Source organism: Bolinopsis microptera, chromosome 3 (assembly GCF_026151205.1).
Source record: "Bolinopsis microptera isolate Bmic1 chromosome 3, MBARI_Bmic_1.0, whole genome shotgun sequence".
NCBI lineage: Eukaryota > Metazoa > Ctenophora > Tentaculata > Lobata > Bolinopsidae > Bolinopsis > Bolinopsis microptera.
Genome location: NC_087074.1, coordinates 15,342,024 through 15,357,395, shown reverse-complemented (window position 1 = coordinate 15,357,395; position 15,372 = coordinate 15,342,024). Strand labels below are relative to the sequence as shown.

The following is a 15,372-nucleotide window of genomic DNA, read 5'->3' as shown; positions in this document are numbered from 1 at the left end:
TTGGTTTGATTGTATTCTTCTTACCAGGGGTTCGGGGCATCCGGCTAATCTTTACATGCCGGCAATCATTTGATAAAATAAATCGGTAACCCAACAACAAAAAAAAAAACCTTGGGGATATAACTTTGCCGGCTTACCTCTCGCGTTCGCTCTTAATTAAAACTTAATTTTAATAGAATAGAAGTGGACCCCAGCCGGTTTTGATAAATATTCCCATATTTCTATTCCATAGTTATCAGGGCTCCATGCTGGGGGCCACCTGTCCTTTAAATTATTTCCGATTTTCCGCAAGATCTTAGTTTAACCTTTGCCACTTATTTGAGGCCTTTCGCTTATTTATTACATTAGAACTCCTTGACGAATGGGTTCATGCGGATTTGGGCAGCTGTATATATAACTTTAACGGTGCTGAAAACTTTAAAACAAATATAAACTGTCAGAAACACCACCGATTAAATTGTTCGTGGCACAGGTTTAAGTTGTTCCCGTAGGATCTATATTTTAGGGTTGTCATAGGAAGCGTTTTAAAGGATGTCGATCTACGTAATTTGGAGGGTTTGGGTCACTTACTTAGTTAGGGGTTTGCTTCTTAAATAAATTAATTTAGTGTTTAGCGCAAAGTGGTTCTTTATTTTGGACATTGTTTTTTTAAAAAAGGCCAAACTCCAGAAATTCCTATTAAAATGATGGCCGTAAAACCTTAAAAGTCTAGAGAACATCGGGTTATTGTAAGAATCTAATGTAAAACTAAAAAACTACAATGGTGGGGGGACAATGTTGGCTTAAAAAATTGGTTGGGCATAGTAAACCGCTTGTTAAAAGGGTTGGGGCCAGGGGATATTAATGTTTAATCCATCATCTCTTTTCCAAACTTCTTACGGGGGAAAAATACCCCAGTCTGGAACAAATTTTGGGGGGACGCGCAGAATAGATTCGATAAGCTAAGATTTACTGCCTATTAAATTATTGGGCATCAATCGTGGGTAATGATACTATAAGTCGCTAAACGTAAACTACACAATGGATCCTCACCGGCCCTCTTAAACGGTTTATGTCTGCGGAACCTTAATGTTAGATCATTGCACATGCATCATTCAAGTCGTACTTCATAGAACCTGTCCACTGATTTTATTATTTATCAGCTTTCCTCGCCATTTGCAGTACCGAGTCACAGTATTTTCAGCCCCTCATGGTTACTTGAATTATAGATGAGGTCTTTAAAGTTTCTCTAATTCGTTTGACTCACATGAATTTTCGTTATCTGATAATAAGCTTCTCAATTCTCACAGCACCCATCTGGCGGGGCTTCTTATCTCTCTCTCTCAGATTGTTTTCTTTAATATTATTTCTTGTGAGAAGAGTTTAATGATAATTTATATTAATATGCGCATGCATTTACATGGATCAATCCTTTTACGAACTAGAACAATCCATTTTGAGCTTGATGATAAGAGCGGAGCTAATGAAAATTAGGGTAGAAAACGTGAGAAATTCACAATGCTTCTATTAGCAGATTGACCGAGGCTTTAACTACGACAACAATAATTATAAAACATCCTAAGTACGGCAAGATTGATTCTAAGTACTCTTTCTCTTGATAATAGCTCACCAATTCCGTTCTCATTTCTAATATCGTTTCTCGAACTTTGCCCGACCGTCAACATGTCGTATAGTAAGATCTCTTACAGCTCCCGGGTCCACCGAACGGACATTAAATACGAGCACATCATCAGGTCAGGGAGGGGTAAATCCATGGCTAACGACACCAATCCAGACGTTCAACAAGACAACAGGTTGAAGCAGCAACTAGCGGCTATAGACCGTCAAAAGATGCAAATCTTGCGGAAGTTAGGGAGCGACAGGACCAGATCTTTTCCGCGGATTACGGCGCGTTCTAAGGACCCAGCTTTTGCCCAAGACCGACTCAACAGGACTTTGAAGAAGTATGGAATGGAGCTGCCTCAGCTGAAGAAGTGCCAGACTGCCCCGGATTTATATAGATCAAATGAGTTTTCTAAGTCACCGGACGTGGTCAGAGAAGGAGGGGGATCTCCCCGAAAGTGGCTTGCGAAGACTATGAGCTCCCCGGCCAAGAAAATATACTCAGTCCTGTATGAGGCTGACTCATACAGCGCATTTTGTGATAGATTAAGGCCACTTCATGAGCAGAATAAAGCTATGAAAGAGGACATCCAAACCAAGATATCCAACAGAGCTACGAAGGAAGAGATAATATCTAGATCCCAACTAGAAGAAGAGACATCTTGCTTCAGCACTGCTTCCTCCTCCTCAACCTTCACATCCCTGGATCTTCGTCCCACTTCTTCACTGGACAGCTCGGCAGCATCTGTTCACGTGACCTCACCACTGCAAGATAGCTCGGCAGCATCACTGCGGGAACACAGCATGGTGGATCTGCGGGAAAGCCCGGCGGTTTGTTTGCGGTACTGTGATGATATGAGCTCGTACCTGCTGGAGCACTCCAGACTCTACAACTGTAGTGTTGCTAGGGAGGATCAGGAGGAACTGCACAACTGGGAGGCGTACAGACGGAGCTGCCCTGTCGGCAATGTTACCTTCGTCAAGGGGCCTGATATTTTGCAGCTCTCTTATCTTTCGTTTCATTGGTGTGTGGTGGCGTCTATTTTGTCTGTCGTTTTTGTCCTGTACGAGTATCGTTTCGTTCGTAGTTACTGATTTTTATTAAAACCAAAATTTTGAGTTCCCAAATTTTCGATCTAAATTTCATATTTTATTTCCAGAATATTTTGAACCCTGAGTACTGTAATTCAAAACCAAAGTTAGCTCCCAAAGCGCACCACATAACCTTCCTCCAAACCACCAGAAATTAACCGGAACTCACTTTCAGAACAACTCGATGACGCTCTCCGACGTAACGTTCACGGAGGCCCGAACAATCAGCGGCCGCAAAGTAAACGTGATCATGGGTAAAGGAGGAAAAAACTCGTCCCCTCGCAGTTCTGTCAGCAGCACCGACAAGGTGAAAACAGTGGTTCTGGAGGAGAACAGAGGGTACATGGAGGGCTTGCAACACGTCGTCAGTTCGGAGAGTCCCGTTAAGAGGATCAGCGACATCGCCATCAAACCTAGGGTAATTATAATTGTATAATTACCATTTAAATATGTTTACTCATACTGAGATTTGCTATGTTTGATTAGAGACAGTTCTTTCTGTGATTTTTCAAATATATTATCTCAAAACTCGATTGTATAGGTATTTCCGGTGCTAGCTGAAACATAATTCCTACCATGCATATTCACATATTCAGAGAATCAGTAAAGTAATGTGGGCGCCTTAGTAGTGTGGGATGTAGATTTATCAAGTTCCGAAATTCGACAACAATTATGTTGAAGCATGTACATACTGATAAGGTCCTCAAACTAATGAAGTGTTAATATTCATTCTTATTTCACACTTTCTGCAGGCGAGAAAAGTACACGGAACCATGATAAAGATTGAGGAAGTACAACCAGCAGCCAGACCGAGAAAACCTGCTCGAACTGTCGCTCAATCGTCTTCCAGTTCCACTTCTAGTTCAAGTATGAGAGATATTTTGTTAACCTGACACTGCTCTAAATAATAGAATAATTGATCAATTAGATTTGGTCTTTATTCAAAATTTAAAATCTACTCCACGCTTTGATTTTGCGTCATCTTTATTGATGTAGCTAACACATCTTGTATTTTTCAGCTTCCAAACGTCCGGAAAAAAATAAAAACCCCGGAGCTGAGCTAACCAGAAAATGTTTCCATTTCTCACCTGGAGGGCTTCGAAGTCATATGCGGCAAATCTCGTAGTAAGGCCATCTTCATCAGCAAAATCCTGAACACTGGACTATCAACCGGCCCAGTAAGTTCACTTTATTATCTAGTCAAACTTTTACTAACTTTAGCACAATGACTGCCCAAGTTCCACAAAGTAGTCCTCAAATTTGGCGGCCCACTTCCTTACATCCCTTTGTTAACCTCTATCTCGGTGAGCTGACCCTCATTTCCCTCAGGACGGTGTGAGCGTTGGGGACGAAGTGGTGGAAGCTAACGGTACTCCAGTCACAAACTTGTCAATTGAAGAAGCGAACCAGGCCATAAGATGTCAGACCCCCGCTAAACTGGCTGTACGCAGCAACAGCTCCGCTTATCTTGCAGCTAGAGATACTTTCTACGTCAGGTATGGTTACTTCCACATTCCTATCCAAAACTATCTCCTTCCATCCTACTTTGTAGTTTGTTTCGGTTCAAGTTAAGCTTGGCACATTGCCGGACAAATATTTTTGCAGCTGTGGGCTCCTCACCTCATTGAATTAAGCTTCCAACTCTTATTATATGCAGTAATTTTCGGAAGGAGTAATTAAGGGTAGACGGTATAAAGATCTAAACTGTTTGTTGATCATTTTTGCCGACACATTTATAAGGGCGGGAAACCGCAACAAGTTATGACTCTATCTAATTGACCAGTTGCTTTGCTTGGCTGCAAAGTAGTTCATTAGTTCCATCATCACAGTTCACCTTCCCAAACTCAAGATCATCTATCATTTTTTGAGCTTTAAAAGCATCACATTGAGCATTTCCGATATCGCAGTTGTACGTCCCGATCAGATGTTCCATTCTAATGCAGGTTTAGGTAATTTCAGGAGGTCTCCACCAATCACGTCCATCTCGTCCAAGTCAGCCGGTTTTGAGGCAACTGTTGTGAACAGTAGTGTCAGGAACAAAATCATCACGGCGTTAGTCTGTTTTGGAAAACTTCCCTAAAGGTTGGTTCGATTAAATTGTATTTGTTATGATCAAGTTTAGTTTGTTAGGATCGAACTTCTATCTGTGACCATTGCACTGTACACTTACAGTGCGAACACATAGTTACTTCACCAATGATAAGTAAAATGACAATTTTCAGAAAAAGATATAACAACTAATATTTTGACATTATAAATATAACAGTGTATATTTTCAAAAAACAGAATACCGAATATTTTACAAAATAAAAGCCAAATCTAATTTTCACAGGAATTAATACGTCTATTGTTCATAAAAATGTTTTTTTGTATTATTTGTTCTTCTGAGAATCTTGAATCTTGAGGTGACGTACGACACCTCGTTAACCCAATCAATGTCTGGAAGGCTGCAAATTTTCACATGCCGAGATAACGATACATAGAGGCCGCAGAATTATGAGGACTACTGCAGATCCTGGTGGAATCTAAGCGATCCATGATATCATGACAGGCCCTAAGTGCTTGCAAGCACGACCGTCGCCATTAATACTCACTATACTATTTACCCCCTATACTATTATACCCCCTTTACTCTTTTCAGGCATTAAGACTCACCAAAAGTAGTTCAGCAGGCATATTCTAAGTTCAAACAATTCTAATTCAATGTCAAAGATGACAGGAATAGAAAAAAGTTGTGTGGAGGTTTTTAAGAAATTTGCGAAAAATACGCGCCAGCATGTTATACGAAATTTGGTAAAAAAACCCAAAATCGCCATATTCAGGTGCCTTATAAAACCATGTTAAAATTGACATAAAGATCTGAAATTTTACAGAGCAGCTAGGTGTTGACCAAATCGACAGTATTTTTTTTTAAAAGTTTCAGGAGTATCGGGAAATGGGTTTTCTGGAACCCATGCTTATCAAACGATTTATAAAACACCAATAATATTGGTGTTTTATATATTTTTTGATCGCAATATGCAAACATTTACGGTGATAAATATTGTATGCGCATGCAACTTCTGCTCAAAGTTTGCACGTGCGAAAGGTCAGAATTTTGCTCATTCGTGATTTCGAACAAATTTTGCTTTCCAACGACAGTTAAATGGCATTATATATGAATTTAATGACAACTTGAATGAGTGTAAAAATCAATGTACAATTGTAATAGATTAAGAAGAACTACCCGAATGCAGCTGTACTCGGCAAGAAAGATTCAATAAACATCAGCTAATTGGACACTGATACCACCGTTATCCCGAAATACTAGGTATCGACCCGAAAGCAACCCAAAGAGATTTGTACAGAATGTGATTGATGTAATTAATTGAAAATTATTAAAATTCGTAAGCCGTGAATGAATGGGAAAAGCGAGCGATCGATTTCATTCTCGTTATCATTTTGCATTTGCAGACGGTTATTCAAATTATTATCATTTCCTTTTGTTTGGGAAAGAGAGACACTGGCAGCGGTCCACTCCACCCATGATTGTGGGTTTTGGTCAAATTAGTATATTAACGAGAATTTCGGATAAACGTGTTCATCATTAAAATTCGAATAGTTAAAGATTTGTCAGCCTCATTTCAACCATTGTATCAAACAACAACGTTCCAATAATGTACCACATATTAAATTCTGACCAGATGTGTTTATAAGAGTGTCACATATGTTATTGTTAGTGCCGCAAGTGCCACATTATCATATTAGTGCAGCAAGTGTCGCATGTTACATATGATAGTGCCGCAAGTACTAACCGCATACGAGTGCCGCAAATGCCACACTGCCACAGTGCCGCAATTACGTTATAAGGTTGTCCGGAGCTATGGGACTGGTTTTTTTGATATAGTCACGACAAATGATTAAGGTTTTTTAAATCAGTCGATATGAATGAAATATAACAGTGTATATTTTCAAAAATATAATACCGAATATATATTGCGAAAATTAAACAAGTAGTTTACGCTGTTTTTATAAAACAATGTACTGAATATTATATTGTTGAATTGTGGGCTCTTACTAATTCGCTCGCCTTAAAATTGTTCTTAAAAGTAACTAAACGAAGAAGATCACTACAAATAAATTATTATTGCTAAGACACGATGGTCTCCCCAAACTAAGATGCTTATATAATATTAATTATACTCACTCAACCATAACCCAAATTCTAGCAACCTTCATTCAACACGACAAGCTCCACATCGAAGCCCGTGCAGATCCGAACCTCTCTCCTTTCAATCAGCAAACGCAAATGTTTCATCGAGCGCAACTCTCAATAATAAATTTCAGTATCCCCTTCCCTTACTTTTAGACGTCGCTAAGCTTACCTAGACACCGCGCGCTACCTAGAGTTAGACACCGCTAAAGCCCAGAATCGTAATTTCTATGCACTTTATATCACTAATGAATAACTAAATCTCAGTCCAAGTTGTAATCACAGCTTCATGCCCTCAGCGGTTAAAAAGGTGGGAGGTATATCTGACTTGAGTTTGGTATGACTTGAGTTTGGTATGTCTGACTTGAATTTGGATCTTGAGTTTAAGATCCAAATTATTAAACGCTAAAAAACGCTACTGTTTTGCAGGTTGCAAGAAATTTTTATTGGTGGCAAGAGATTTTTATATGTTATAGTCTCCGGAAATAGTGATTGTGCAACTTATAACCTCTCCTAGGCCTATTTAAATGACCATAGTACACCCTAGTTACGAGGTGCCACTGCACTCTTAAGTACGGTAATCTGTTCTGGGTGATTCCAGTTCAACTTCAAACAAATAAGGTTCAGAGGTAGGCACAAGGCAGAGCCCAGGCTGTTAAATTTTGTCATACGTTGTATGACCCGCCGCGCACGAAGTGCGCGGCTCCCCCTGTATCGTCAGGACGACCGTGGGGGTCGCAACGTAATACAAGTTAAATTCGTCAAATTTTCGTCAAAAAGTACGGCGTATTATTATTAAGAGTTTTAAAAAAGTACGCGAATAATTTGCAAATTTACAACTTCAAGTTTTAATTTTTAGGGCGGTTAAATTCGCCAAAAAATGCGCTGAAAATTCGGATAAAATGTGGCTGTGGGAACGCGCAGCATTCTCGAGTCTATAACTATAATCTTTATCTAGTTGGATACATGTAAATTGTGACGTTATAGTTATACTTTAAATCTCAAAATCAAACTTACAAATCGCGACTTACCTGGGGCTGGGGACCTCAGGCTATAGATGTGGATACTGGTGGGGAGGTGAAACACATTTGTTTACTTTAATAGTAAGCACATGTTCAGCGGGTTGAGGAGGTGAAACACATTTGTTTACATTTTTAGGGTAAGCACATGTTCAGCGGGTTGAAGAGATGATACACATTTTGTATTATAGAAGGCTTGTAACACTTGTAACGCTTTCTTGTTACCCCCCTTTGAAGGCCCCGAATTATTTTCTGAACGAAAGCTCAAAAATAACCGAGAAATCGACCTTCTTATTAACTCATTTTGATGACTGTTTCTGACCTAAAATTGCACGAAAAATCGATTTAGCTAGGTTTAAGAACCTATAAACACTTCCTTATCCCTCAAAATTGATGTTTTATAGTTGATACGAGCAACAAGCAACATATGTTTTGATCCTTCGGTTCTACTCATGACCTAGGCAGTTAAGCTGAACCCGACAGATCGAGGCAATCCTCACCTTAACTGATCAAACTGGTACTAACACAATTTTCAGATATAAATGTTCTTTGCGATACGTTTATTGCAGCTTTGCAACTTGAGTGAAGACCAGAGTACGAAAACACACAGCAGGTAAGCAACTCACTTTTGGTGACTGTTCCTCACGAACATTCTGATCCTGTAACAATTTAGTATACGGTAGCTTAGAAGTGAAACCCACTTATTGTAGTACCAACTACAGTGGCGTAACGTTGCCAGTTGGCGCCCCCTGCCGAAAAAAGCGCCCCCCTGTTGGCGCCCCCTCCCCTTTTGGTGCCCCTCCCTAAAATTGAACAAATTAGGTGATTTTAGAGAATACGCCGGTAAAATCTCTAAAAAAGTGTGTATCTAGAACAAAACGCGCAGTTTTGCTAGTACTTTAGTTAAGTCTTCGAAATTGTCCCACATTCAAACGACGATTTGGCGCCCCCCTAAGACGGCGCCCCCCTGCACAGCGGGGTCAGCAGGGCCTTTCGTTACGCCACTGACCAACTATGGTCATACGAGACTAAGGAATAATATAAATAAATAAGTTACATAATAAATTACCATAATATATAACAAACATATGAACAGGGAGATCGTCTCCTTAACAAATCGAACAGGTACTATCACAATTTCCAGAGCAGGTAATATCACAATTTCCAGAGCGTAATTTTCACAATTTCCAGAGCATAACAAAGTCAAAAGAAACACAACGAAGGTAGGTTACCAACACCACAATATAACAATTATACTAACAACTGAATTAAATTTATTCTGACGACGGGCAGCCCTGATGTGCTCCGTCATCCTCAACGAGCGACCACTTGTAATAGAGGTGTTATGTCATGTGACACCGATCCGTACAATCACAAACAGGACGAGTCAGCAGATCGATATCGTGTGTTTACTTTCCTTATCTTTATTTGACCCTCTGTTCACATTGTTATCTCTACCACATCTCGGCTCGGCAAGGTCCACATGCAATATCTGCACCGCGGTTAACACGCCATGATTACGTCATGAACTTGAAATAGTGTGATTGTTGTACTTATATAACCGTGCCCATTGCCCACGTACAATACAAACTGTTGGGGGGGGGGGGGGGGGGATTGTAGGAACTTATCGTCCAGTCATGAACAGAATATTAACATAATTTTTTAGTTATTTAAGCAGACCTGGTCATTTAAAAAAAATCACTGTCCACTTCCCTCAAGATCGGTTGTTTATCTTAAACCCCCCCCCCCCCCCCCCAACAGTTTGTATTGTATGTGGGCAATGGGCACGGTTATATAAGTACAACAATCACACTATTTCAAGTTCATGACGTAATCATGGCGTGTTTACCGTGGTGCAGATATTGCACGTGGACCTTGCCGAGCCGAGATGTGGTAGAGATAACAATGTGAACAGAGGGTCAAATAAAGATAAAGAAAGTAAAAACACGATATCGATCTGCTGACTCGTCCTGTTTGTGATTGGACGGATCGGTGTCACATGACATAACACCTCTATTACAAGTGGTCGCTCGTTGAGGATGACGGAGCACATCAGGGCTGCCCGTCGTCAGAATAAATTTAATTCAGTTGTTAGTATAATTGTTATATTGTGGTGTTGGTAACCTACCTTCGTTGTGTTTCTTTTGACTTTGTTATCATGCTGTGCTCTGGAAATTGTGATAGTACCTGTCCGATTTGTTAAGGAGACGATCTCCCTAGCTGTTCATATGTTGCAGGATCAGAATGTTCGTGAGGAACAGTCACCAAAAGTGAGTTGCTTACCTGCTGTGTGTTTTCGTACTCTGGTCTTCACTCAAGTTGCAAAGCTGCAATAAACGTATCGCAAAGAACATTTATATCTGAAAATTGTGTTAGTACCAGTTTGATCAGTTAAGGTGAGGATTGCCTCGATCTGTCGGGTTCAGCTTAACTGCCTAGGTCATGAGTAGAACCGAAGGATCAAAACATATGTTGCTTGTTGCTCGTATCAACTATAAAACATCAATTTTGAGGGATAAGGAAGTGTTTATAGGTTCTTAAACCTAGCTAAATCGATTTTTCGTGCAATTTTAGGTCAGAAACAGTCATCAAAATGAGTTAATAAGAAGGTCGATTTCTCGGTTATTTTTGAGCTTTCGTTCAGAAAATAATTCGGGGCCTTCAAAGGGGGGTAACAAGAAAGCGTTACAAGTGTTACAAGCCTTCTATAATACAAAATGTGTATCATCTCTTCAACCCGCTGAACATGTGCTTACCCTAAAAATGTAAACAAATGTGTTTCACCTCCTCAACCCGCTGAACATGTGCTTACTATTAAAGTAAACAAATGTGTTTCACCTCCCCACCAGTATCCACATCTATTATGTTCATAAATAAATTTGTAGCTTACTGGGCCGCGCTCAGCCTGTCATTCCGCCAAATCTTTATTATTATTTATATGTTTATTATTATTTATATCATATATGTTAATGAACATAATAGCCTGGGCACTGGGATCCTCAGCAAAACATCTCAATGCTATCCTTTTGTGGGCTATCTCGGCCAAGCCTCTCTTTTAAAAAAGAAAAAGATGAGGTGCAACAATTACAAATAACTATGGATCTAGACCAGGAAGCTCACAGCAGAAAACTTAACAAAACGAAAAGTTGTATTTTCAAAAGTCTGTCCCATTTTCAAATATGAAATTTTCTGAACACAAATTTGACAGATTGGATGGATTTTCTGCCCAGAAACCAATAAGTCGGTTAATTGATGATGACATGAAACCAATTTGAGGTACTGGAAGTTAAAATCCCGGAGAAAATTGAAAAATCATATTGTCCCATTCACTGTCCCATTTTCAGTTTTTGAGGATGAAATTTCCACATTCCAGGACCAAAATTTTACAGTTTTGGCTGATTTTTTCACCCGCAACCAATTATTAATTCCAACCATAGATGGCATATGAAAATTGACACGATTGAGGTGCTACTGTTGGAAGTTTAATTTTGGTAGGAGGAAGCTCACAGCTAGCAGAAAGTTTTGTATCACGTCGTGACCCCCATCGTCGTTTCACTATAGTGTACTGTATAGAGTTTTTACGATACAGGGGGAGCCGCGCACTGTACTCGTGCGCGGCGGGTCATACAACGTATGACAGAAAGTTTAGCAAAACGAAAAGTTGTATTTTCAAAAGTTTGTCCCATTTTCAAATGTAAAATTTTTTAACACAAATTTGATAGATTTGTCGCGGCAAACGTGAAAAATTGCGATTTGTCACTTCATCCTGGCTACACCCCTCCTTGAACTCCGAAAGCCACCCCAATTTTGGAATTTCTTTGGTGTTCCAGTAGCAAGTTTTGAGGCTGAAGGGTAGCTGCAGCCCCTAGTAATATAACCCGGTTGTTTATCGACCTTTATAGTCAGTGTAATAAGCGCCAAGCGCGAGCACAGAATTTTTTTTCTCCGATTGTACAAAATTTTATACCAATGTTTTAGTCAAGATGTAAATAATTTTTATCCACCGGGTAGCAATGTTAGCTCAGCGTTCATCAGGATCGCGATTTTTACGCCGCGCATTCGTCATACGCATGAAAAAATCGAATCGACGATAGAAATCGAGCGCTATGCGCACATTATTCGCTTCTTCACTGTTATTTTCTGGTTGATTTCATAAACGTTTTGTTCGAAACTCTCGAAACCAAGAGTTGTCCACTATTTTACTGCAATTATTTACTTGAAGTTTCTTTTTATGTTATCAAACAGTTTAAAGTGGAATATTTTCTGTGCTTGAATATACACTGTAATTACATGATAGGGCCTTGCTAATGTAAATTGGCAATTACAAATCACTTAAGTTTTCAAATCTATCGCTCAGGTTATGACCTATCTTAAAGTTCAACTGCTTGGTTAAATTAAAGCTGGGCACAAATATCATTTTTACAAAGAATTCATTCAAAGACATATTTGATATTAAAGCAAGTAAAGTAAGTATAAAGTACAGCACATATCATATCCTAGCAGTATATTGTTATTCACTTGATCTTTGATTTTATTCTGTGTTTCGGAGTTTTTGTTAAGTAGCAGGGTCCCCTGTGTTTTACTGACCAAATTAAGCCGCATGTCTATGAATGCCTACCTCATATTAACTTAATTAAGTATAGAACTGTATGACATATGTCTCTCTACTTTATCCGTTTACGTCTGACCGGTTGCCATTTTTCACTCTATGGTTATATACTTCTTTGTACATTTACTTACATTTTTACTTTACTTTACTTTACTTTACATAATTCTGACAACAAATATAAAAGTGCCAAGTGGGTATCTATGTAATTTTCGTATCATTTTGAATTTAATCGTTACCTTCATACCCAAAGTTTAATGTTATTAGTTTATCTCACTGTACCATATTCATCTGTACCATATTCATTAACTTATAGCTTATTACATATTATAAGTTTTGATTTTATGTCCGGCCTATACTAGAAGGGTATTCTTCTAACAGTTTTTGACTGACTTGAATTTCCTGCACAGCAGTTTGAAGCTTCTTTAAATTATTTGTATTCTTATTGTATTACTGTGTAAATTTAATTCTAATTCTAATTTATATCTAATTCTCACTTTAATTAATTCTCACTTCGTTACTTTTCATAATGAATGTTTTTGGCACATCAGAATGAGCAAATGAATCCGGAGAACTGCTTCCTCTGACTCTGTCAAGTATAAAGTACATTATTTCCAATGTATTTGTTGTTTTGATAATATTTCTTCGCTCTTATGAGTGGGTCAATCATTTATTTTAATGATATTGTCGACGAAGTGAGAATCTCCACTCAGTGTTCTTAAAACACTGAGTTGAGATTCTCAACTCAGTGTTGATATAACTCAGTTTCTGTTTGGAGTAAGGAACTAATTTTGGGCATCAGGCTGTTGAGTTATTAGCCCAAAACCTATTTTTACGCTCTCGCGAGTAGCAATTACAACAGCTAAAATCAAATTAACTCGGTTTCTGATTGGAGTATAAAAGAGCTAAATTTGGGCATTAAATCATCATATTAAGTAGAGCGTAATTAACTCTTCAGACTTCAGGTTAATGAGTTACTACTGTTATATGACCACACCCTTTTGGGCTCTCGCGAGTAACAATAACTTACAATCAAAATAACTCAGTTTCTGATAAGAGTAAGGAGCTAAACTTGGGCATTGAAGTGTTCTAAATTATCACATTGAGTGGGTAGAGTGTTATTTAAAAATCCTCAGACATTATTGAGTTATATAATACCCCAAAAACTTCTTACGCTATTGCGAGTAGCAATTGACACATTTCATACTAAATGTTCATCTTGGACATGAAATTGTTCAAAATCATCACATTAAGTGGGGTAGAGCATGGTTTTAAAGTCAACATGCTTTAGATTTTTGAGTTATTTGTCCATATCCTATTTTACGGATCATCACATTGAGTGTCGTATAACATGGTATTAAAATCTTCAGACTTTATGATGTTGCATTTAAGCAAATATATGAAATGAAATGAAGTATTTATATCCCGCTCATATGATTAACCAACAACACAAGGAAGGTGGTTAACCATGTCAGAGCAGCTGACTGTGAGTGATGTGAGCAAATGTGTAAAAGTGAACAAAATTATAACTCATCATAAGGCAAATAATGTTTTAGTAAATTATATTAATATTATAAATCAAAATCTTATGATATTGTTATTATCTTAACAGTTACTGCTGTAACTTACAATTTTAAATTTGTATTCATTGTATTTCTTGTATTTCTTGTATTCCTTGTATTCCTTGTATTCCTTGTATTCCTTGTATTCCTTGTATTCCTTGTATTCCTTGTATTCCTTGTATTCCTTGTATTCCTTGTATTCCTTGTATTCCTTGTATTCCTTTTATTTCTTGTATTCCTTGTATTCCTTGTATTCTTTGTATTCATTGTATTCCTTGTATTCCAGTACGTAATATAGGGTGTTTAAGCTGGTATTTCAATATTTGCTCAATATTTGCTCAATTTTCACAGATATCATCAAGAGTATTGTGACAAAGTAAACTTATTTGTACGACTGTATGATATTATCGTAATTCCCAGTACTTCCAGATTATCAAGTAATCCTACTGCACTACTCAGCATTCCTTGTCAGGGTGCCCTAAACATTCCTCATATATTTTCTTAAATACAACAGCATAAAGTCTGAAGATTTTAAAACCAAAATTTAGCAAATATTGAAATACCCTAGCTTAAACACCCTATATTACGTACTGGAATACAAGGAATACAAGGAATACGAGGAATGTAAATTTAAAATCTTAAGTTACAACAGTAACTGTTAAGATGATAACAATATCATGAGGTTTTGATTTATAATATTAATATAGAAAAAGAAAAAGAACGATTTTAAAATTAAATATTTAGTTTACAGTCCCCCTGTTAATGCTTAATCAATTAACACTAATACAACCACGCACCAGTCACATAAATTATTATGTGGTAGTAATACGTTTACAGTGTCACAATTGAAACATCTTATTACATGGTAAAAATAGTTTAATTTTGTCACAAAAAATAGTATAACTCTGTTTGCTCCTTGCTGGAAGATAACCAGTTTGTCGAAATTTGTATGATGAAAAAGTTATATTGAATTCTAATAGAGGTATGGTGAACTTCAAAATAGGGCATGCATTGTTAATTTCGTCACATAATTTGTTGTGAAAGTTTGATAATTTTTCGTTTACATCCACATCCTTATTATTGTTGGAATTGATTAATACAAGAAATATAGTAGCCCATACCAGTTTTCTGCATTAAATTTATACTGTTGAGGCACAAAATGGTAATTCTGTCACATTTTTTGTGACTTTAAGGTAGCATTGTTAAACTTGAGGTTTGATGTGCTGGACAATAATCTACCACTAATTTCTAAAAGAATATTGAATTCTAATAGAGGTATAGTTCTTTAAAATAGAGACA

General features: G+C 37.8%; 1 protein-coding gene across 3 annotated transcripts in view; it reads left to right on the top strand.

Moving 5' to 3' along the window:
* LOC134813617 (uncharacterized) overlaps nucleotides 1–4,191 on the top strand; it is a 72,287-nt gene extending 68,096 nt beyond the window's left edge. For 2 of the 3 annotated variants that reach the window (XM_063821491.1, XM_063821490.1), the window contains exons 7-10: nucleotides 2,870–3,112; nucleotides 3,447–3,561; nucleotides 3,714–3,872; nucleotides 4,024–4,191. In XM_063821491.1, coding sequence (XP_063677561.1) covers nucleotides 2,879–3,112; nucleotides 3,447–3,561; nucleotides 3,714–3,820 — 456 coding nt within the window. In that variant the 5' untranslated portion in view covers nucleotides 2,870–2,878 and the 3' untranslated portion in view covers nucleotides 3,821–3,872; nucleotides 4,024–4,191. Of the gene's footprint in view, nucleotides 1–1,731; nucleotides 2,628–2,869; nucleotides 3,113–3,446; nucleotides 3,562–3,713; nucleotides 3,873–4,023 lie in introns of those variants that run through there. The other variant, XM_063821492.1, reaches the window with a different exon arrangement.
* Nucleotides 4,192–15,372: the final 11,181 nt, after the last annotated feature.